This window comes from Hakea prostrata, chromosome 9 (genome assembly GCF_041222555.1).
Source record: "Hakea prostrata isolate BN-2017 chromosome 9, UWA_Hpros_2, whole genome shotgun sequence".
NCBI classification, from domain to species: Eukaryota; Viridiplantae; Streptophyta; class Magnoliopsida; order Proteales; family Proteaceae; genus Hakea; species Hakea prostrata.
Window position 1 is genome coordinate 22,640,470 of NC_142608.1, and position 24,549 is coordinate 22,665,018.

The following is a 24,549-nucleotide window of genomic DNA, read 5'->3' on the forward strand; positions in this document are numbered from 1 at the left end:
AGGCACGACTGTAGGCTTGCTCTGGTTATGTGGTCCGAGATTATGAATGAATAGGCAGAAAGCAAATAACAGAAAGTAAATAACAAAGCAATAAACAAATCAATAAAAGGAAAAGGAAATAACTAAATTGCAGATGCAACACCACCCGTCACCAGAAGCAGAGGCACGACTGTAGGCTTGCTCCGGTTATGTGGTCCGAGATTATGAATGAATAGGCAGAACAATAAATAATGCTGAAAGTAAATCCTAAATTAAGAATATGGAGGGGTAGATAGAAGCAGGAATGGAAGGAGGAGAGAAGATTAATAAAGAAGGTTACTTACTTGCGAATTGAACAAACGATTCGAATCTCAACCAACCCTAACAACCAGATCTAGATCTAGAATGATCTAAATCTGCAATTGCTAGACCCAGAGAAAAACGAATCTAAAAAAAATTGAAACTTGAAACTTGAACTTGAATTGCATTACATAAAAAAATTAAACCTAAACATTTAATCTAGAAATTTAAATCTCACTAATGCAAGCAAAGAAAACTAAAGAAAACTTAAATAAACTGAAGAGAGAAGAAAGAATGCTTCAACTAAGCTCTAGAACATGTTCTCCTTTGATGGAGTAGGCTCTCCTTTTATAGAGTTTACATGAGATATGAAGCACGGCAGAATTTTAATAAAACTCAGGGTTTCTATCTGACTCAACCAATTAGGGTTTTGACGTAGTAATCGCGCCGACTTAGAGAGATCAGATGCATAATTCCACCGTTGGATTTGAGGTTTAAGTAGTCGTGAAGCTCTCCTCCAAAAATCAGCACTATTGGACATCGGATGACCGTTCGATGAAGGGTTTGATCGAAACTGGACAGAGGCATTCAAAAACGGGATTTTTCCTCTTTTTCTTTTTGAATATAATTCTTTTTCCTCTTTTTCTTTCTTTAATTAAATCCAAGATAGGAAGTAAGATATTGAGATATGCAAGGACTCTTTTCCATTTGGACTCTCTCAATAATATCTCTGTAGATTTGATTTAAAATCTCAGCCGTAGATCAAATTTGCCGTCTTTATCTCTTCAATATTTCGGAGTTGGCCCATAATCACACATCTCTAGCCCATCATGCTCCAGATTAGGCCCATTTTCGCATTTGAGAATTTGAATGAACTTCTTGATGTGTAAAATAGCATGATTCAAGCCCAAAACTCCAAATATTTGCTTAAATCTTAAAAAGTCCTAAAATCTGCAAAAACTACATAAAACCCAAGGTAACTCCACTCTAAGTGTATAAAATGCATGCTTTATGCCCTAAGATTTCACACATAAATGTGCTCATCAGATTCCCCCACACTTAGACTAAGCTTGTCCTCAAGCAAAAATTAAAGAAAATTCAAATGCAAGTAAGAAACTAGTGCAACAAAATAAATCGTAACTCACTTTCGTAGGAATCACGGTTACACTTAGCATGTGCAACAGGCCTTACTAGGTTACCCCTAGAGGACGAGTTTTGTCTCGTGGATGTTTGCAGTGAATGTACATCCAAAATTTCAATTTTAGCTCAAAATAAAACATTGCAAATTCCAACTCTAACAATTGGTAAGTACTCATACAAGATCAATAGCTATGACAATTTTTTCTCACCATTGATTTAAGATCCCCCACACTTGAACTTTATTACCCCATATTGATTCTTGAGACTTAGCATATATCTCAATCAAGGACTCACCTTATATCTTTCAAGTACACCTCTCCTTTAAGCAAAACCACTCATAAAGTAAGGGGACCAATGATTAAGGTTTTGAAGTATTTTTGACCAAACAATTTTACCAAGGCATTGATGACACTTGTATTTATTTCTCTTTTTTTTCTTTTGAGTAGTGAACTCTACATTACTCCACTACGGTTGGCTTGAATAACATGGTGGAGCAGACACCAGAAACCCAAGTTACTTGTAGCTTTGCTTTGCATATGCCCACATAGACAGTGATGCGAGAGTTCTTTTCAATAATCTCCTTCCTAAGAGTTTCGATCAAGTCACCTCGATTCCTGAGTCGGAGTGCCCTGTCTAGTTCCAAGGAATTCAACTTTTACTTTCTACTCTTTTTTTTTCTTTTCTTTTTTTTCTTTTTTTCCTTTTTCTTCTTTTGTCATGCCATACACAAAATTGATCTCAACTTCTAGCCAAAGAAACAAGGACCCACAAAACTCATAGATGGTTCAACGCCTTAAGTTAAGGGCCTTTTATTTTTCTAAGAAAAGTCTCATCTCAACATATATACAAGTTACCTTCCTCTCAACAGGGTTTTTATGTGTTCATGATGGGTACCAAAATCACTCTCATTTCACACATCATAGCAATTGAAATAGTATGCACACTAATCAAAAGCCAAAGTTAAAATTTACAAAGACAGTATTCCCCCCCACACTTAAGTAATGCAATGTCCTCAATGCATGCATGAAAATATAAACAAGGAAGACAAATGAGGGGTATACCTTTTAGTCAAGATATGTTTATCACGGGAAGCTTTAGTCTTATCTTCAATATCAATGTATGATGGGAAAGACACTCCAAATAAGAAAAACCATGAATAGAAAAGTCATCCCTAAAGACTTTAAGAAAAACCTTCACAATGTCAGAGAAAATACGCATACGGTGAGGTTTTCTAAAATATTTGGCATCCTTCATAAGATGAATATGAGATTGTACAATGGAAGAGCTTAAACGTTTGATATTAGTCATAGACCAACCCAATGCCTCTCTATTATCATTCAACAGTGTGATCAACTCTTCTGCTTTGTCAGAAGTTAAATCAGAGACAACAATGACAGGAAGAGTATTATCTTGTTCCAATAAAGCATACTTCAAATTAGAAGGCAACTCTTTCAATTCTAGCTGAGGAAGTTCAATTATTGAGGGCTTGGGAATGGAGATGGAGATGGATAGAGGTTCAATAGGCTCCAAAGGTGTGTGAAAATTTAAGACTTCAGAAAAGAAAGTTTCACTATCATCATCCAACATATCCATACATTCTTGAAATTCAGAATTAAAATCAATCTCAAAGTTGGTAATCACATCATTAGGAAAATCCAAAGATTCCTCAAGCATATTGATTTCTTTTTCTATTTGTGGTTGTTTCCCTATTAAACAAGACTAAACATATTGAACAAAAGAGTGATTTTTTTTTAAAAAAAATAATAAAGTAACTAGAGAAGAAAAAATTAATAAAAAAAACAAAAGGAGAAGTAGTGAATTTCCCACCACAAAGATTGAAACAATGATTCCAAAGCTGTAAGGTTGCCGTATAGCTGAGCGCTGTATAGGTTTGACAGCAAGGGAATCCGTATAGTCTTCGGAGCCACCTACAATCGAATCCTGGGGATTCTGCAGTAGAGTGGGGACTACTATACGTTTTTGTTTCTACTCAACTAAAGAGTAAAATCTTTGAATTTTTTTTTTTTTAAAACACTTCGATTTACCTAAGAATTAGAAAAATAAAGTGGACTAATACCTCCCCAGCAACGGCGCCAAAAACTTGTCTGTGAAATTTTAAAAGTAACCGCAAGCGCACGGTATCGTGTAGCTAACGGGTCGATCTCAAGGAGATATGCCACTTATAATTCAACTTCTTAATAGTAATGCGAGAGTGGAATGATTCAATTTTTGTTAACTAATTAACTAAACTAAACAATCCTAATCTATACATCTAATGCAATCGAATTGAAACGAACAATAAATTAAACACAATCAATGCATAAATAAAAGACAGGAAAATGCAGATGCAACACCACCCGTCACCAGAAGCAGAGGCACGACTGTAGGCTTGCTCCGGTTATGTGGTCCGAGATTATGAATGAATAGGCAGAAAGCAAATAACAGAAAGCAAATAACAGAAAGTAAATAACAAAGCAATAAACAAAGCAATAAAAGGAAAAGGAAATAACTAAGATGCAGATGCAACACCACCCGTCACCAGAAGCAGAGGCACGACTGTAGGCTTGCTCCGGTTATGTGGTCCGAGATTATGAATGAATAGGCAGAACAATAAATAATGCTGAAAGTAAATCCTAAATTAAGAATATGGAGGGGTAGATAGAAGCGGGAATGGAAGGAGGAGAGAAGATTAATAAAGAAGGTTACTTACTTGCGAATTGAACAAACGATTCGAATCTCAACCAACCCTAACAACCAGATCTAGATCTAGAATGATCTAAATCTGCAATTGCTAGACCCAGAGAAAAACGAATCTAAAAAAAATTGAAACTTGAAGCTTGAACTTGAATTGCATTACATAAAAAAATTAAACCTAAACATTTAATCTAGAAATTTAAATCTCACTAATGCAAGCAAAGAAAACTAAAGAAAACTTAAATAAACTGAAGAGAGAAGAAAGAATGCTTCAACTAAGCTCTAGAACATGTTCTCCTTTGATGGAGTAGGCTCTCCTTTTATAGAGTTTACATGAGATATGAAGCACGGCAGAATTTTAATAAAACTCAGGGTTTCTATCTGACTCAACCAATTAGGGTTTTGACGTAGTAATCGCGCCGACTTAGAGAGATCAGATGCATAATTCCACCGTTGGATTTGAGGTTTAAGTAGTCGTGAAGCTCTCCTCCAAAAATCAGCACTATCGGACATCGGATGACCATTCGATGAAGGGTTTGATCGAAACTGGACAGAGGCATTCAAAAACGGGATTTTTCCTCTTTTTCTTTTTGAATATAATTCTTTTTCCTCTTTTTCTTTCTTTAATTAAATCCAAGATAGGAAGTAAGATATTGAGATATGCAAGGACTCTTTTCCATTTGGACTCTCTCAATAATATCTCTGTAGATTTGATTTAAAATCTCAGCCGTAGATCAAATTTGCCGTCTTTATCTCTTCAATATTTCGGAGTTGGCCCATAATCACACATCTCTAGCCCATCATGCTCCAGATTAGGCCCATTTTCGCATTTGAGAATTTGAATGAACTTCTTGATGTGTAAAATAGCATGATTCAAGCCCAAAACTCCAAATATTTGCTTAAATCTTGAAAAGTCCTAAAATCTGCAAAAACTACATAAAACCCAAGGTAACTCCACTCTAAGTGTATAAAATGCATGCTTTATGCCCTAAGATTTCACACATAAATGTGCTCATCACCTCTTGTGGACTCTTCTCGGGCTTCAATAACTTCTGCGACCATTGCTTGCTTTTGACATTTCTTAAGAAGTGCTCCATAAGTCCTCGGCTTATCTTGGAGCAATACCTTGAGCAAACGTCTTTGGGTTATTCCACTCCATAGCGCATTGTACGCTACTGTGTCATCCAACTCTTCTACCTCAATAGCCACTTTATCGAATCTGAGAAGATAGTCCCGAACGGACTCATTCAGTTTCTGCCTAATGGCAAAAAGGCTATCTGCTGTCTTCTTACTCCCGATGCAACTTCGGAATCGGGCAATAAATTTTCTCCCGAGTTCTCGAAAGTTTTGGATGGATCTTGGCGGTAGGCTAGAAAACCATTTTATCGCCGGGCCTTTGAGAGATGCCGGGAAAGTTCGGCATAATAACTCATCTTCTCGGCCAATAACAGCCATGACAGATTTAAAATAACTAATATGTTCTCGAGGATTGGACTTACCTTCATAGGGAGTAAATGTCGGCATGATAAAGTTCGGTGGAAGAGGGGCTCTCATGACTTCTTCTGAGAAGGGTTCTCTGTCAACCACGTCATAGTCGTCATCAAGGTCCCGATCATCAAGCCGTCTCTCCATGGCATCTAATCTTCTCCCGAGACCATGCGCCTCTTGACGTTCTTGCGAAGACCGAACACTTCCGAGATCAGAATATTGGGAAGTTGGTCTATGAGAAGATCCATACTGACTAACCGACCCTCTCGGATCATTAGATCTAGAATGGCCTCTTCTGTGGCTTTCGCCTTCTTGTTACCGAACTCCTTCATTTCTGCGCCCTTTTCTGGGTAAATCTTGAGTTTGCCTAAGCCCAGCCAAACGGTGGAACACACTTCCCCTCGACCGATCCTCTCGGGGACGTGGCTCTTCAATATGCACTCCTTGAGATCTTTCTACAACTCGTTCGGCTGGTCGCCTTGGTATTCTGGGATTTCTCCTTTCTTCATTCACCGAACGCTGCCTATCCAGAGTCTGTCGGACGGCTTCACGCCTTCGTCCTTCTTGGGAATTTCTGGGGGGTCCGGATGGTACCCGACTTGATGGACTAAGCCACGAACTACTCCTTGGAGTTCCAACATTTGTTGTTGGACTTCTCTTTGCATATTCTGCAAATCGGCTACTGTTGCTGGAATAGGAGGTTGACTTGAACCTCCCTCTCCAAATGGAGTTGGAATAGTTAATGGAGGAATTTCTGGAACTCCTTCTTGACCTTCCTCTAGAACAGGAATTTGTCGATCTAGAGAAGGGAGAGTTTGTTCTTCAACACGTCCGTTTTCTATCTCCCTTTCTCTCGCTCGAGTGAGAATTTGAGAACTTGTCACCTGAGGTGTGGTACGTCTTGTCATGACTTTCTGTGACGTTTCCCACAGACGGCGCCAATTTGTTGCGTCTAGAACTTCTTCGAGAGCCGGATATAGAGATGACCACCTTAAGAGCTCTCCAGCCAAGTTGGAATAACTGGGATGCCTGCACACACAAAGAAAGCAAGAACGGTCCGGCCTAGTTTTGGCCGGGGAACCGCCTCCGACGCTCAAGTCAGCCTAGGCAACAATAAGAGTTCTTGAAAGAGTTCTCAAGAACGTAATGAGTAATTACTCAGATGAAAGTTCTCGTACCTTTCTCCATGTAGGAGGTGGGTTTATATAGAGGTTACCTGGAGGCGGCGATTCCTTAAGTTTCGGATCCATAGTTGAGGAGTGAGTGGAGTAGTGGAATAACGGCTCCTTCTTTGTCGCACCTAATAGTGCCGTTATGCTGACTCACCTCCCCAATTTTCGGAATAGATATGCTGAGTGTTTATGCGTAACTAACTCTTCTTGACTTGGTCAAGAGAGTCTTCTGAGAAATGCTTGAGTTGGATATATATTCTTCCCGAGTGAGGCACTCGGGACCCTTCTCCAACGAAGAGATGAGCCTGCCTAGGGGGGTTTTCTGTGCTTCTCAAGGGAGAACACTATTCCTCCCGAGTCTTCAGAATAATCATGTCCCGAGGGGGTTTTCTGTGCTTCTCAAGGGAGAATACTATTCCTCCTCAGCATGCAGAAGACACAAGTCCCGAGTGGGTATGCTTTTTCTCCAGAAGGGATTCTCAGAATTCTCCTAAGAGGACTTTCCTTAAGAAGACTTCTCTATCCCGAGTGGGGGTGTACGTTCGTCCGAGGGGGGGGGTCCTCGGGATATATGTTCTCCACAACAATAGCATACAATTGTATGAATATAAAACAATTGTATGTATGCAGCAGCTAACAAATCCACAATGTCAACTAAATAACCACAAACAGGCACAACCCAACTCATGGTATCATCTAATGTGGATAGCAAAAAGGCACTTTCCCCTATAAAAGTAATCTTTCAAATATAGCATACAATTGTATGAATATAAAACAAATGTATGTATGCAGCAGTTAACGAATCCACAATGTCAACTAAATAACCACAAACAGGCACAACCCAACTCATTGTATCATCTAATGTGGAAAGAAAAAAGGAACTTTTCTCTATAAAAGTAATCTTTCAAATATAGAATATGGTGAATTGGTAACATGTGTTTTCTATGCCGTTCTCCGAAATCAAAATGACATTCACATAGTCAAATCTCAGCAAAATCAAAATGCAAGAAAATGTGCAGTAACAAACCTCATAGTTCAGACAGCTGGTTTCACGAAGGGATGATTTAGCCTCTTCAATATTGCTAGTATCTGGCTTCTGCTAACTTTCACTAGTTCGATAGAGTAGAGACTGGCCGAATAGTCTCTGGTGGCCAACAAGTCAGATGAGGGAACCATTTCATCTGTTATTATCTGCTCTCCGGAACAAAGGCATTTCACCATCCTCCCCAACCTTGCTCTAACACCACTTCTCTGATTTCTCCGTTTGTCACATCCCATTATGTTTCATTAGACTGGAGAGTTTTCTGATCATCTCAATTGCAAAAGACCCAAATCAGCCCCGATGATTTGGGTCGAAGATAACATAATCACAGTTTCACTTATTGGGTAAAGTAAGATGATCGACTCTCTGTAACATGGCAAAATTCAAAAATTGCAGGAATAACAAGTGAGACAAGAGATATAATAATCGAACCAGAGACTCCATTTCCAGTTAGAATAATAAAACAAAGAAGACAACATTTCACCACCCACCCATATAAATAAGAAACCACGCAGATCTCCTTTCTGTATATATAATTTTTTTTCCCTAAAACAAATTTAAATAATCCTATAATAGTTCAAATTCAAAGCGTCAACACCAGAATTAAATAGTCGAAACTGCCAACAGACTCCAGAAATCAACAAAATCATTAGAAATCCCACACCGCCAACCCGACCATCCTAAGTAAAGCAGACGAACCATGGGGATATCCTAACCAAACTCAGTTGAATTTCGCACAAGACCAAATGCTGATTTTCCTCAAAAACTAGACCAGAAGAAGTGACACTAAAACCCTAATTAATTAAAACTAAAACCCATAAGAGATCGCAACCATAAAGAAATAACACTTTGTTCAAAAAATAGAAGAAACCGAGCCCCACATGACATGAAAACCCCCAAACCCCCACCCATTCATCCACTTCCTCCCAAAAAAAAAATTTAATACGGTATCTTCTTCGGAAACCTCTTTGATTGACAAGGAATCCAAAGCTTCAAGAATTCTTCTTTCTATTTCCTTCTTTATCAGAAAATTCTCTTCTTTAGATCATATTTAGGCAGTTCTCAACTGTTCACAACTTGTAATTCTTGGTAACATTTCGAATTCTACAATAAAAGGGAACAACTGCAAGGAAAGATGGAAAACCGAAGAGGGACACCAGAACACTGGAACCTTACCTCAAACTAGGGCTTCTTTCTTCTGCCTCGCTATACCTCTTCTACTTCGATCGAAAACTGGGAAGCGACCTGCGACTGAAGCTGCTGCATCCTGCTTCAACCTATACCTCTTCTGGCTTCGATCAAACTGGGAAGCTTTCAACTCGTCAAGCTGCTGCAACTGTTTTGCTATGGCTTCCAATTCCTTTTCGTCCTCATCGAAATTCATCTGCATCACAATCGCTACACTTTGTGGTTCAATTTCAACCTCTAATTTTTTTTCTTCTTCTTCTCCAGAATGTCAGAGCTCGAAATCGTTCACAAACGAAATGAGGGTTGGGCGGTGAAAGAATGGGTTTTGTGTTTTTCAAAATAATTTTGAAATTCAAAATTTACCCACCGCCGCATGGGTTTGATTTCCTATACAATTGTATTTTGTTAAAGGTATAAAACAATTGTATGGCGCCGTTCGTATTTATAACATATACTACAACTCAAAAGAGAAAGTCGAACTGCCCAACTCAAACCGGTTTAGCGTCGTTGGACCGAACCGTTCCCAAAAGTCTGCTTTAACAGGTTGTTTACATTATTTTAGTGGAAGGATGATGCGAGCCGTCCGATCTAATCAGACGGCTCACTTGACGGTCCTGTGCATTAATTGCGCAGGACCTCAGCAAAATTGCTCTAGTTAATCTGTGTCTAGCTGTCATATTGTGGATTTTTTTAATGAATATTAATTTTTTGTTCACTTTATAAGTTATTAGTGTTTTTTAATTCAGAAACCGATATTGTTGAAGGATTCGAGAGCCACTAATATTGAATCTTTTTTTGTGAGGACTTTGGGAGTAGATTCTATGTGAATGGCTGTGATGGGCTTTGAAGTGTTCTTTGGAAGTATATATATTAATTAATATTGAAATTCTGTTGAGATGACAGCTGGACGACCTAGTGAAGTGAAATTTGGTTATGTTTGGCAGAAAAGAAGTAAATATCTAGAGTCAAGTCAACCACGTGTTTGACGTGTAGTGTATCTGAGTGTAAAGAATAGGAACAACTCTCTTGAGATGAAAGAAAACACTTTACGCAAAGACCGAACATCTAAAACCTTAAAACTTAAATTAGGGGTTACCAACCTTCAAGCATTTAAAATTAATTTTTGAGTGTTTTTTTCAGGCCCCACTTAATTATGAATGTTCACTTAACTGGGTAAATTACACGGTCCGCATTTTGACGATTTTGTAAAATTATAAATTACTCATTTTTACATTTAAATTTGATATTCAAATGACGACTCGTGTATCCTTTTAGTTGTAAAAAGACCAAATAACCCTCAGTTACGGGATTTAGCTTAGGGAGCAAAATGAAAGGAAAACTTAGCTGAGAGTAATTTGGTGTTTCTATAACTAAAATGATATACATATACTTATAAAAAAAAAACTACTTATCAATAAATAAATAAAAAAACAAAATTAAAAATTAAAATGTTTTTTTGACCATTAGAGATAGGCAACTTGGAATTTTATAAACCGTCCAAGTAGGAGCTGTGCAATACAAGTAAAAAAAGCACAAGTGAGCGCCTTGTAGAAAATTACCTATATTTAGAAGTGAGTCCACCATTATTTTATTGTAAAGAAACGTAGGGGAAATACATATTTTCACCCTCATGAGTAGAGGATCCATACTCGTGTCAACACACCTTAAGAAAAAGTTCCGACGAAAATTTCTCAATAATTGTTTGGAGTTGAACTAGCCTCTCTCTCAACTAAAGAATGATTATTGAAGTCTTACTCTTAATTTCCATTATATTATACTAAATAAATAATATATAATATTATGGTTATAGTGTGGATATAAATGGACCTGTATTTTTTTGGTAAAATCATAATGTATTGATATCATATTTATATTAAATAAATACAATATGATACCTATATTATTTGATACTTGATATGATTATGGTATGAGGCAAGTATGTTTGAAATGATGCCAACACCATACCAAACATTGTGTCTTTGTTTTTTTAGGGGGCTGCAAAGAAGTCCCAATTTAATCGTATCGGGTGGCAATATCATCCAACTTGTTTTTTAAATGAAACTTCCTTTTCTTTTCCGTTAGTGTTACAATAGAGAATCTAATAATTCCCAATTTGACCAAAAAAAAAATCAATATCCTTAGATATGAGTGGATTGTCTCTTCCGATGACTATTGACCACGAATTACAAGAAGGCCCACAGGGTTAGGGTGATGGGGTTTATTTTTTACTTGTGGGCCCCATATAATTTGTGGTTGTAATGTCGTCGTCGAGAGATCTCCGTCAGGAGAGATGATCCACACTCCTTCGATATAATCTCCTTTGTATCAATTGGGATCGAACGTATTTATCATTATTTTTTTACAATATATAGATTTTCTTTTCACTTTTGATATCAATGATGTGTTAAAAACCTAGAATCAATAATGATTTTTAACAAATACAAACAGAAATTGATCGATTTAATATCAATTCGTCGGAGCGTACACCATGATGATTTTTCTTATTGGGGTTAAACCATGATTGTGAACCCCTTCATGAAAGCTTCTGAAGTTTTCAAAAATAGGAACGGATGGCTTCATATTTTCATCTTGTTCCAATAGCACAGATTGTTCATTGAACGAGTTCTAATTATCAACATCAATCTTTACCGATGTTATCATGTATACTGCAATCATTGATGGACATTGCAAAGAAGGAATGGTAAATGAGGCCCTGAACCTATTTGCTGATATGCTCAAGAAACACCTCTCCCCAGATGTAGCACTTGTTTAATTCATGTGCTTTTGTTGGTGGGGAAGATCAGGTTTCTCGACTGGTTTTTTTTGGTTGCGGTCCTCCTTAGCTTCCTGATGACAAAACAAGGGTGAAAGTGGGCCGCCTCTGAGGACGGGAAGCCACCTCCAATGATTAAGTCAGTCTCAAGGAAGAAGCTGAGAATCAATGCTAGTGGAATAAATGCTAAGGGTTTGCGGAAGAACGTTTCTCATGGAGTTATCAGGGAGAGTAATGGCTGGAGAAGCTTTGGTTATACCTAGGAATGTAGCCTCTAATTATAACGAACCTGTGACCTTTTTCCTCTTGCAATGGCCGACTGACCCTTCATGATATAGCTCAATGGTGGAGATGGCTTCTATGACCTGGTGGCGTCATCCTCTGACAATTGCAGACCCTAGGGCTGCTGTGAACACCTTTTGTAATCAAGGAGTCAACTTAAGTATCGGCTAGATGTGACATTATTCTTTGGTTGAGGAGACAAAAAGTGGTGTCGCTATCCTTGTCACAGTCGTAGAACGAATGTTGGGCATCCAATCTGTCTCTTACCACTGCACGGCCCTCGAGACATTTATTGCTGAAATTAATGCTATGAGACACCACATATGAGGAGATATCAAGGATCCCCCAAAGGCCGTTGGCCTTGCTGAAAAGACACTGAGCGTCTGGGCTTGCCAACGAGTCGTTCCAGTACCGCCCTCTGTCAGCCGAGAAGCCTCTTGTCCCAGCTGGCGAGCAACATCCAATTGATCCGTCAAATCGCCGGGTTGGATTAATCGAACCGTTCTAGTTTGGTGATTCCTTTCAGGTCACCCACAACATTAGCCCCCTAGTCTTTGTGACACTTCTTAGCCACAAAGAATATTCTTGAGCCAGTTGGGACAATATCTTTATGACGCTTTTCATTCAGAAAGTCCCCTTGATACTTTTCGTCCATTGCGTAAAGTCTAATGAGGTGACGCCCAATGTGTTAGTGCCTGTGGATGCCAACTATCCTTACGGTTGCTGCCAGAGGTCACTTCTCATACGTCATTTCATGAACTGACACTTTGGGCGGAGAGACATACTCGAGTGGCGCCCTGGAGCATTCATTAAATTTGGCCCTGAAGCTTTGTGCTTTATTTAAAGCATCTTTAGGTTGGACTTTCTCCGATTGAAACTCTTACTGCCATTCTTCCAAGCATCGTTGCAAAGCTTTCTTCGCAAGTAGGGTGGTCCTTCTTCTAGGTAAGTTATCTTCCTTTTCTAGAGCCATGGGTAGGAAACTGGTAAAGAAGCACAGTTTTGTTATCGTTGCCAATGCTCCTCCCTCTTCGGGTTCGTGGGTTGAACATGGAATCTCCGGTGATCCCTTTACGGACAAACTCCTTTCGGCCTCTTCTACTACTACCGCAACTTCAGGGCCTGCGGCGGAACCTCAGGCGTCTATTCACAAAGATACAACTTCGGAACCTCCTAAGACCAGGGGAGCGACCTTAGGGATTGTTCCTTCAAGTCCTCCGGTTTGTGATTATGTTGACGACGCGCCTAACTCTGGGCCGTTGTCCTTTCCCAGTCTCCTTCATCCACACCACGTCCAGTTGATGAAGATCGCCCTTCGGATTCCTGACGAGTTTCCCGTCAGGCTCCCTGGCCCTCGTGAAAGGGCGTGCCTGCTGAAAGAGGGCGAGGTCCCTTTATATTTCGACTCCATGCTGGGCGGTCTAAGGCTTCCCCTTTGCGCTTTTGCTATGCAAGTCCTTTTCTATTTCGGATTGAATCCTGTGATGCTGGCGCCCAACGGTTGGAGAAGTCTTGTCGGCTTCATGGGATACTGTAAAAATATGGGCATCGATTGCAATTTGAATGTCTTTAGGTTTGTCTATTCCTTCAAAGCCCTTGAGCAGGAAGGCTAGTTCAGCTTCCATAAGTGGGGCACTTCCTCTATGAAATTTCACATTTTTGAGGAGGGAACCCTTCCTACCAGCCACAAAAGGTGGAAAGTCAGGTTCATTGCTTGTCGCATTCCCTCAAATAGCTTCATTTTAGGTTGGCCTTCACTGAGCCAGAAATCTGTTTGACAAATGAACATCAAACCCTCGTTGAGCGAGGAAGAGTCAAGGCTTTATTCCCTCTTCGTAGCAGGGAAGGGGACCCCCATCCATGGCCGAGAGATGGAGTTTGAAGCCTCTCTGGTTCTCTGGGAAGTCATGGCTGGTAAGTCCCTAAACCCTTGCCTTTTCTCGTTTTCTGTTGTTGGCATTGTCTTTGACACATATGTGTCTTTGAAGATCTGGAGATGTTTGTCAACAAGGACTTCCTTTTCCGGTGCTACATGGATTCTCACGCCACGGCTAGGGGGGAGCAAGAGAAAACCAAGGGGACAGGAGCAGGGTCCTCATCGCCAGCGCTTGATCTTCCGAACCCCATGGCCAGGGTCCCTTCTGACTCAAAGCTGAAAACAACAACTGACATTAATCGAGAAGCAGCTGAGGAGAATGCGGGCCATACCGAGGAGATTGAGGAAATTTCTGAAGAGGAAGAAATTCCTCTCGTGCGCCACAAATGCCAAGGTTCCTCTCTTCCGGATTAGGGCAAGACGAAGATGGTGCGCTTTGAGGAACCCCCTGCTCCCGAATCTTATTCAGCCCCAGAGCAGTCTCTTCCAGGAATGGTTATAGGAGCGGTACCCATTCGCGGGGTGCCATCTGAAGAGACTAGGAAAGATTCCAGTCTTCCAACTGTTGTACTCCCAAATCTCCCTGAGCAAACCCCTCTAGTGCCTGATACAGTCGCACCTGCTACTGGGGTTGTTTCCGCCACTTAGGCTGCATCTGTGCCTGAAGTCGGATCTCCGAGCCTGGTAGCTGCGAGTGAGATGGTGGCACCTGCTGATGATGTCTTGCCTTCTCTCCCCCCTCGGTGGATTCCACAATGGGAGCTTTTTGAGGGGGATAGAATTTTGGGAGATCCCGTAAAAGCAGGTGTGTAACAACCCCCGTTTTTCTAACCCAGAATCCGTATTGCAGGTCTGAGAACCCGAAGGTCTAGTTAGATTAATTTTGTGGAGTGTCCAGATAGAATTCCATGATCCATATCTAGAACCCATGGATCTGGATTCTCTTGTTGAAGAATCTGTGGATTCTCTTGTTGAAGAATCTGTGGATTCTCTTGTTGAAGAATCTGCCTTACTGGGAAGTTGGACCTTCGGTAGAAGGCAAGTGGTGTTTGGAGATGTTTGGAATGAAGGTAAGACATCCCCCATGTGTTGTTTAGGGCTAGGTTGTGTTTAGGTTTCAACCCCCTGAGCAAAGCACCCTTGTATAGCAATATACTTGGGGGCGGTTGCTAGTGGCGGTTGATTAAACCAAGCGACCACCTTAAGCGACCGCCCGGTTCTGCTTGCGGGAAAATGCCCTATTTTGCCCCCTGTTCGTTATAAATAGCATCCCTCGCCCTATTAACGCATTATTATGTTCGGGATTGCTATTTTGGGCGATTAGGCGGCAGTGGAAACGTGCTAGAAGGTGGGCGAAGTGCTGTTAATGATCTGGAACCTTTTTCCTTCTATTCTTGGTGATTCTGGTTAAGGTAATGAATCTCCATCTGCTATTCTCTTCTTTTTAACCCTCTAATTAATATGAACCCATCCTCATTTTGTTAGTGGTTACCCAATTGATTAGTTGTATCTCCCTTTTCAATGTTCTTGATGGGATCCTGTCCAGAAACGAATCCTTGCATTTGTTAATGGATGGATCTAATCAAGGGGAATGATTTGGGTGGTTGCTCTGTGTTAATTTTAGGGTTTCTTTTCACCCCTTTGTTCTAGACCTATTAAGCTTGAAATTCGGACTAAGATCATCCCAAAACGGATTGAAATCGGATGATCAAAAGTCTGATTTTCGGAGTTGGAAACTATCTGAAACAGGGGCGGTCGCTTGTGGAGGTCACTTAACCTAAGCAACCGCCACAAGCAACCGGCTGGTCTCCAGTAACTGTGTAGGTTTGATTTTTGAATTGTTTTGACTCTTGACTCTTATACATTCTTGTAACCCTATGCCTAGGTGTTCTACATTTCAAATAAAAGTCCTATAATAGTTTTTGGATTGCAAGTTAGAGGACTTCTACTAAATTATAGTTAAGGACATGCATTCTTATTTATATGCAATTACATATACATGATGATTCAGCTATTCTACTTACTATTCTTTGATCATGTATCTTGCTGTAATTGTATAAAGCATGTGAATCTTATTGTATACTTGCTGTTTGTGGTGTTCCTTATGTACTTTATCTTTTATGACATTGCACAACTGTTCATGGTATGTTAAAGAGTGATGTAGTGTAGTTGTGATGGAAGGGGTATTCCATTGGGATATCTTGGCTGGAGATATCAGAGAGCTGTGGTATGGGACACATGCTCATTGATGACTCTAGCACTATCATGATTACTGGATGACATACTTAGGAGAGTCTAGAATTGCATGGCTAGGTACCCCACATGCTATTACCCTTTCGACAAGGGAATTGAAGCCGGGTGACCCGTGACAATGGTAACGTGACTATGTTTCATCCTACAACAGTAACTAGTCCGTGCGGAGACTCAGTGGTCCACTATTGGTCATGTAATGGTAGGGTTGCATATGTTAGGGTTGGGCTCATGGACGTCCAAGCAACGAACCGGGTGTCGTGAGGAGTCATGAGAGCATCCACCCCAACAATATGTGGATGACCATAGGGTTAAGGAGTGGAGTCCAACAGCGGTAGCCAGTCCGTGAGGATTCTCACTCCTAGGTTGTGAAGGAACTGAACCGAGTTGGTTGGTGCCATAGGGGAAGTATCTGGACTTCATGTAGTATGTTACCATTATGACTTGCATTGGATTAAAAACCCCGACATGCGCCAGTACTCATTGCCAATGGTCGTGGTGAGAGAGTGTTGACTTAACCCCCAGCCATGGTTTGAGAGCCAGGTGTGGACTTACCCCTTTGCCCAGGATCCCTACAGAGGTAACCAGTCCTTGTCGGATCAGAGTGACTAGACCTACCCAGAGGAGTGCTGGTGTATATCTTAAAGCATGTCAGCTATTAGAGACTTGCATAGTTAGATCTTAGTAGCATTCATATTTCTGCATACCATTCATATCATTTCATATATGCATTTGTGGATTATATTGACATATATATGAGAATTGTCTGTTCCTTACTGAGTTCGTCAGAACTCACTCCTTTCATTGCATATATTATATGAGTTGTACAGATGGTGGCTCAACGTTGGAAGTTGGACATGATTCATATGAAAGAGCCTTCTCGTATGAAGCTGATGTGAGACAGACAGTGGTACATGGACTTGCAGAGCATGGAGCCTCCTAAAGATGCTTGTATGCACTTTTAGCACCCATTGATGGCCGACGGAGGCAGATTCCCAGGATTTTGATGATCGTATGGAGAAAGATTGGAGGACATCTTTACTTGCTAATTTAGAAAATTAGTTTTTAGATTTAGAAAAGAAACCAAAGAGAAGATTATTTAGTTTATTTATTTTGCTTCCGCTGAACTCGATATTACATTTGATTCTTGATTCTTTCCTTTGGCTATTTCTTGGATATTTATTGGAGTATTTGGACTCCTGTAACCTTTTTATTAATTATTGCTCTATTCTTGCTCTTGATTACATGTATTTGTATTTATTATTATTGATAGACTAAAACCGTGGATCCTGTGACGGATCGCACCCATGGGTTGTCATGCGGGTAACCGAGGCCGGCGGGCGGGGTGTGACAAGGTGTGTGGGCAAGAGATGCCACAACCCCCGTCGACCGACAAGCCTGTGACGATTTGCAGCCTTCGGAAATTCACTCGCGGTTTGCCTAGTAAGTCCCGAGTTTTAGCTTACATTTGGTGCTTTCGTTTCTTCTTGTTAGTTTTCCTGACCCGCCTTTTCTCTGCAAGCACCTGTATGGTTCTCTAAGTCTCTTGGAGTCATATACGAGAAAATACAGGGCTTCAATTCTGGATCGTTCTATGGTTACCCGTGATTTGGACTATAAGTTGGAAAGAAATAGGACCCTCCAATCAGAACTTGAGAAAATCTCCTTAGAATCTGATAAGTCCAAAAGGGAACTAGAGAAGGCTAAGGCAGATCTGAGTAAGGTTCACTTGAACTTTGAATACTATCGGAGAAGTAGAGACAAGGCTCGAGTGGAGATTGAGTCAACGAAACAACGAGGGAAAGATGCCCTAGCTGCCAAAGTTGTATTGATAGAGGAATTGAGTTCTGAATTATCACAGCTTCGCAATGACAAGGAGGCTGCTGACGACACGATAACAGAGCTTTGGAAAGAGATTGAATCCATTTCCGCTTCTCATTTCAAGTTGTCTGCCGAGAGGGATCGATTGGCTGCTGACCTGGTGATTTTCGAGAAGTCTGTTCTAAAGTTGATCGCACGTAACTCTCGCGATGCCGAGGAGATCATTAACGAGTACAAAGCTTTAAAAGACTTCCAGGCTGAGCTTGCCGGCAAGGCCATTCCTGGCTTTGAGTATGGTTTAGACATAGCCTTTGATCTTATGGGGAAGAGGTTGCCGGAGGAATCTCTACAATTAGTTTGTAAAGATTCTCCTTTTGATGCTCGTACTTGTGAGAGGCTATAGATTCCAGTTTTCAGCTGGCTGCAAGAACAGACTCCTGGGACGCCTTTTCCAGAGGCCAACGCCTCCCCCTCTGACGCTTTGCCTTTGATTTCGGAAGATAATTTTGGGCCGACTACTTCTCCTCCCATTCCCCCAAATGACTCACTAGTTGAAAAATAGTTGTAAAGTAATTTCAGACCTTTTGGATGTGGAATGGTGGTAAAAAGATGTTATTTGTAAACTCGGTTTTTGAAAAGAAGCTTTCATACAAGAAATTTCTCTGAAGTTGTACCTTCGCCCGGTCTATCTTCTTTTACTGGTAAAACTTTCTCAGGTGCATGGCATTCCATGCGTGAGCGAGATCCCTACTAGTTTCCATATCCCTGAGCTTGTAGGTTCCCGGTTGCAGCTCTCGGACTACCAAGTAAGGTCCTTCACATCTTTGGGACAGCTTGTTCCTTTGGCTTGGAGCTGAGACATCAGCTTGTCGGAGAACCAGATCTCCTTGCTGAAAAGTCTTGCTTCTTACCCTAGAGTTGTAGTATTTTGCCACATTCTTTTGGTAAGCAATGTTTCTGTAGAGAGCCACTTCTCGGATTTCGTCAATGAATTCCAAGTTTGCTCTAAGTCTTTCCTCATTCTGATTTTCTTCGACGCATTTTGATCACAGGGATCCTATCAATACTTCTACTGGGATCAAGGCCTCTATCCCATAGGACAATTTGAAGGGAGTTTCCCCCGTTGGAGTTCTTGATGAAGTCTGAAAGGCCCAAAGGACATGGGGAAGCTCTTCCACCCATTGCTTTTGGCTTTCTTCCAATCGCCTTTTAATGCCATCCAGTAGCGTCCGATTGGTAACTTCCACCTGTCCATTACATTGAGGGTACGCCACAGATGCCTTTCTGAAGTCGATGTGATAAGTTTTATAGAAAGCTTCAAAGGTAGGGTTGTCAAATTGAGTTCTGTTGTCGGTCAACAATATCTTCGGCAAACCGAACCGGTATATGATTTTATTGAGGACGAACTTTTCCATTTGTTTCTCCGTGATGGTGGCTACTACTTCTGCCTCCACTCATTTGGTGAAGTAGTCGATTGCCACAATCATGAATTTCCTTCCCCCAGATGCTGGAGGAAATGGTCCTAAAAGGTCCATTCCCCACCTTGTGAAAGGAACTGGGCTGAGGATTGATACTAGAGGAACTGCAGGAGCCTTCTGGACAGAGGAATGTACCTGGCAAGGTTCGCAATGATGAACATAGTCTTGTGCATCCTTTACCATAGTTGGCCAGTAGAGTCCCTACTTCAAGATTTTGAAAGCTAAAGCCCTAGCCTCCATGTGGGCTCCGCATATGCCTTCGTGTACTTCCGCCAATGTGTACTGGGCACCTGCGGGGCCAACACACTTCAGAAGTGGTCCCTCGATCGATCTTTTGTGTCACATCCCGCCCAAATACACCCAGCCTATACCCTATCTAGGTTACTCGGGGGGAGTGATCCACAGCCCAAAAGATCAAGTTTAGAAACTATCATATCCATTTAGCACAATAACATAATCAAAAGCAAGAACAAATCATTGTATTCTAATAAGTTAAAAATAAAATTCAAGAAAAGATTTGAGAAGGATCACTAAGAATATCAGAGTACGAATTAACAAGATACCAAATCAAAAGACAACTTTAGAGTACAACGGAAATATACTCCACAACATATGCGGAAGGTAGATCGAAATCTAAGTAAAGCTCTAAGCTAACACAAGTAAAGTAATAGACAAGTCTAGAAGAAACAAGAGAAATCTAATCCACATCTTCAGTCAGCTTTTCTTCGTCTTCTTCACCTTGCGCTTCCTCATACGTACCGTCTAGTAATCCGAACCTGTAGAGAAGTCTAACAAAAGACATGGTACAAAAGGAGTGAGTTTCGAAAGAAACCCAATAAGGCAAGTTAACTCATAACAACATAAATACATATATCAGAACATAACAAGATGCAATGCAATATGAAACAAATAATGTATGTATGCATCTAAACTCTATGTATGCTGGTCTCTATTGGCAAACATGCTTTAAGTCATAGCACCGTACTTCTTTGGGTAGGTCAATCACACAATGCCTTTTGGTAGTGGGTCCGGCATCCCTCGGGACATTCCATGGCTGGGGGTTAAGTCACCGCTCTCTCACATCACCATTGGTCTAAGTACTGGCGCATGTCAGGGTTAAGCCTAGCCCAATGCAAGTCATCTACTCAATTACATCAACTCAGGTCCAGATACGTCCATTCCTCGCCCCTGATGATCCTTTCCGGTATCCTTTCCACTAGAGTCCTAATAGTCCCTGCTACGGACTCATCAAACCTATTGGTTATCCACATATGGTAAACGGGAAGCTTTCATGTCCCTCACGGGTTGGTTACCGGTCTTGAGCGCCGGTGAATTCCCATTGCTGCCACAAGTCGTTCGGTCTCAATACCCTTCCGATTTGTGTCTGATATAATGGGGACATCCTAGCCAAACACTGCTAGACAGTCCTAGGTATGACAATCAATGATTTGGGAAAGCGTCAATGGGCAACCCGGAAACATCCCATACTATTTCTAGTAATTTCCAAGGACAGAAGTGTCAAAAGGACACCTCTCAATCCCATACCATACCTAATCAAACACATTCTCAGATCAGCCATGTCATACACAATCAACGATTCATCATATAAAAGAGAATATAAAGTCATGATCTAATCATTAAACAATATAGTAATAAGCAATTCATATAAGCTTTTTTTTTTTTTTTTGGTTATACAATTCATATAAGCTTTAAGTTTGAAAAATGAAAAAGAAAACATAAGTGAAGTGCTATTGTACTTACAGTAGTACATCAGAAGTATAAAATACAAGAACAGTAAATAAACTCAGAGTTTCTTAAAGTAGAAACCAGAGAGTACGCAATCTATGTTATTATGAAATAACTGTCCTTACCTTGATTATCGCCGAAGATAATTCAAAGATCAAAGAGAGAGACTCCAAACTTAGCAAATAAACCCCTAACAAACATAGATATAACATTAGGAAAGATACCTAAAAGATCAGAGAGCAAACGAATCAAACTGAGCGAAAAATGAAGCTACTGCCTTCATTGGTTGCTTGGTCTACTGACCCAGTCGACCAACCGAGTCAGTACGGAATTGTAGAAACTAGATTGGTCATAACTTCTTCGTTTGAAGTCAGATTGATCCAAAATTCGAAGGGAAACTTCCTAGAATGTATTAGAACTATATAGGAGGGTAAAATCATAGAGTCAAGGTCAAGAGATGGGTTCTTGATTTGAACCAAGAAACTAGGGTTTCAACCTTATGGCTCTCATGAAAAGGCTATGATCACAGGATGAAAGGGAATAAATTGCTTGGCCAAATATAACAAGAAAATCATTGAATAATCAAGTTTAGATTAATCTAAACATTACCCATGAGGTTTCCCTCGCATGGGAGGTTACCAAAGGTTTCCAAAAATCAAACAAGGGTCAGGGTTTCAAGAAAATATTCGGCTAGGGTTAAGATCACAATGATGATCATAGATCTCAAAGAATAGAATGAGATCATGGAATAGATGGTTGCAAGAATGCAGCATCTTCTTCTTGATCTCAATCAAGAACAAGATCGAAGAAAGAATAATCTATAATACAGAAGAAATACAAACCTTGAATTGGCATATCAGAGATGAGAGGCTTCAAATCTGCAGAGGAATCTTCGAAATCACCGAAAAGAGTTTTTGAAAGGTCTTCCCACGTTCTTTGGGTGTTTAGGAGGTAGCCGTAACTAAGAAACTCGAAGTAGGGTTAAATAGAGAGTCAAAAACCCTAAATCGAAGGTTTTCTCGGATTTAACACACCATTGGTCGATTGATTGGTCTACTGGCCCCAATCGACCAACCAGTCGACCAATGCACAATTCAGAAACTTCGGACAGGGATTCGGAGGGCTATACGGGGTCAAAGTGGAGTTTTCTCCTACAAGTCAATCGAGAAGTCTAGTTTCTAGAAATACCTTCGGATTGAGCACGGGAGTTCATTAGGTACTTCAAATAATTCACCCCTCTTCGATGCGTAGTTTCTCACTAAACACTGACAATGCTTCCAAGTAGGGAGCACCATCAACAATATCCATGGGTTTCGGGTCACACACTAGTCTTCTATAGAGAGGGCCCACAAAGACTTCTTCCTTCACTTCGGGACCTTGGATTTACCCTAAGGAAATGTTTGACATGACTTCCTAAGGCTTTCAAAGGGTAGCAACACTGTTATCAAGGTCCAACTTCAAGGTCAAACATTAAACTAACCTTTCATCACCCAAAACAGATAGGGTGTCCTGGCTAGGTTTGGGCTGGATTTCACATTTTGTATAAGATTCCCTCAACCAAGGTGAACTTCGCGGCGCGTCTTTTCACAATGTTAGCTTGAGTTGGATCTTCAGGTAACTGATATTGTCTTAAGTACGCCACCAGTTCATCCATCCAGGATGGCTCCGGCTCTTCGATCTCCATCATATCCAAGGCGTTGATGCTAGGTTCGTAGAGGACTTCCTGGTAGACCGAGGCTTCTATATCTGCGATGCCAGCAGAAGCCAGCTTGGCCAGGAAGTCGGCTTTCGAATTTTCTTCTCTGGGAATCTGGAAGAACTCACATCGATTGAATTGGAGCTTTAAGTTGTTTACCATGTTCAGATAACTTGCCATTTTTTCCCCTCTGGCCTCATTGTCACCTTTCACTTGGCTTATTATCAATTGAGAATCGCTATGGATTCCCAGATTTTGAACATGCAAAGAAGTTGTCAAACGGAGGCCTGCCAACAACGCTTCATATTCAGCGACATTGTTGGTTGCCGGGAAGGCGAAGCACAGTGCATAGTTAATGACAAATCCACCTGGACTTTCAAACACTAGGCCGGCTCCGCTTCCTGCAGCTTTGCTCACTCCGTCCACGAACAAAGTCCACATTTCTAATGATTTTTCTTTACTTTTACCGTGATCCCATTCGACTGTAGACTCTACAATGAAGTCTGCCAAAGCCTGGCCTTTTATTGTTGTCCTTGGCTGAAACTCTACTTGGTGTTCTCTTAACTTCACGGCCCAAGCGACCATTCTCCCCGCCAAGTCCGGTCGATGAAGGATCTTCTTCAGGGGGACGTTTGGGAGAATAGTTATTGGATGAGCTTGGAAGTAAGGCCTTAGCTTCCTGATAGATACTATCACGACTAGGGCCAACTTCTCGATTTCCGGGTATCGGGTTTCAGCGTCTAGGAGGACATGAGAGACATAATAAATAGGCTTCTGGATGCCTTCATCTTCTTGAATTAAAACAAAGCTTACAGCTTTTGGAGATGATGCAAGGTACATGAACAGATTTTTCATGGGAGTGGGACACACCAATATGGGAGATGAACTCAGCTTTTCCTTCAGCTCCTCGAAGGCATTCTGACATTCATCCATCCAGATCATCTCTGCCGTAGTGTTAAGAGTTCTCAAGGCTGCCAAGAAGGGTTGACAGCGCTCTCCAAATTTAGCTAGGAAGTGGCTCAAGGCTGCTACTCTTCCCGTCAGACATTGAACCTCCTTCATGGTTCGCGGCGGCTGCATGTCTAAGATTGCTTTGATTTTCTAAGGGTTTGCTTCTATGCCTCGCTGTGAAACCATGAATCCAAGGAACTTCCCGGACGACACTCCAAAGGTGCACTTCTCCGGATTTAGTCGCATCTTGTGCTTTCGGAGGACGTCGAAGACCTCCGCCAAGTCGCAGATGTGGTTGTTGGGATCAACGCTTTTGATCAGCATATCTTCTACATAGACCTCCATGTTTCTTCCAATTTGTTCGTTGAAGATTAAGTTGACGGCTCGATGATAAGTCGCCCGATTTTCTTCAGACCAAAGGGCATCACCCTATAGTAATACCTTTCTTGGTTGGTCATGAACGCAGTGTGAACCTCATCCTCCAGTGCCGTCAAGATTTGATTGTAACCAGAATAGGCGTCCATGAAGCTCAATGCTCCATGCCCCGCTGTTGCATCAATCAGTAAATCAATCCTTGGTAAAGGGTAACAGTCTTTCGGGCAAGCTTTATTGAGATCAGTGTAATCTGTGCACATTCTCCACTTCCCGCTAGCCTTCTTCACCATCACCACAT

General features: G+C 41.0%; 1 protein-coding gene across 1 annotated transcript; it reads right to left on the minus strand.

Moving 5' to 3' along the window:
* Positions 1 to 22,760: 22,760 nt before the first annotated feature.
* On the minus strand, positions 22,761 to 24,005 carry LOC149005016 (uncharacterized). The gene has a single exon (XM_089135770.1). It carries the CDS (start codon positions 24,003 to 24,005, stop codon positions 22,761 to 22,763), a length of 1,245 nt encoding a protein of 414 aa, XP_088991896.1.
* Between the last annotated feature and the right edge of the window lie 544 nt (positions 24,006 to 24,549).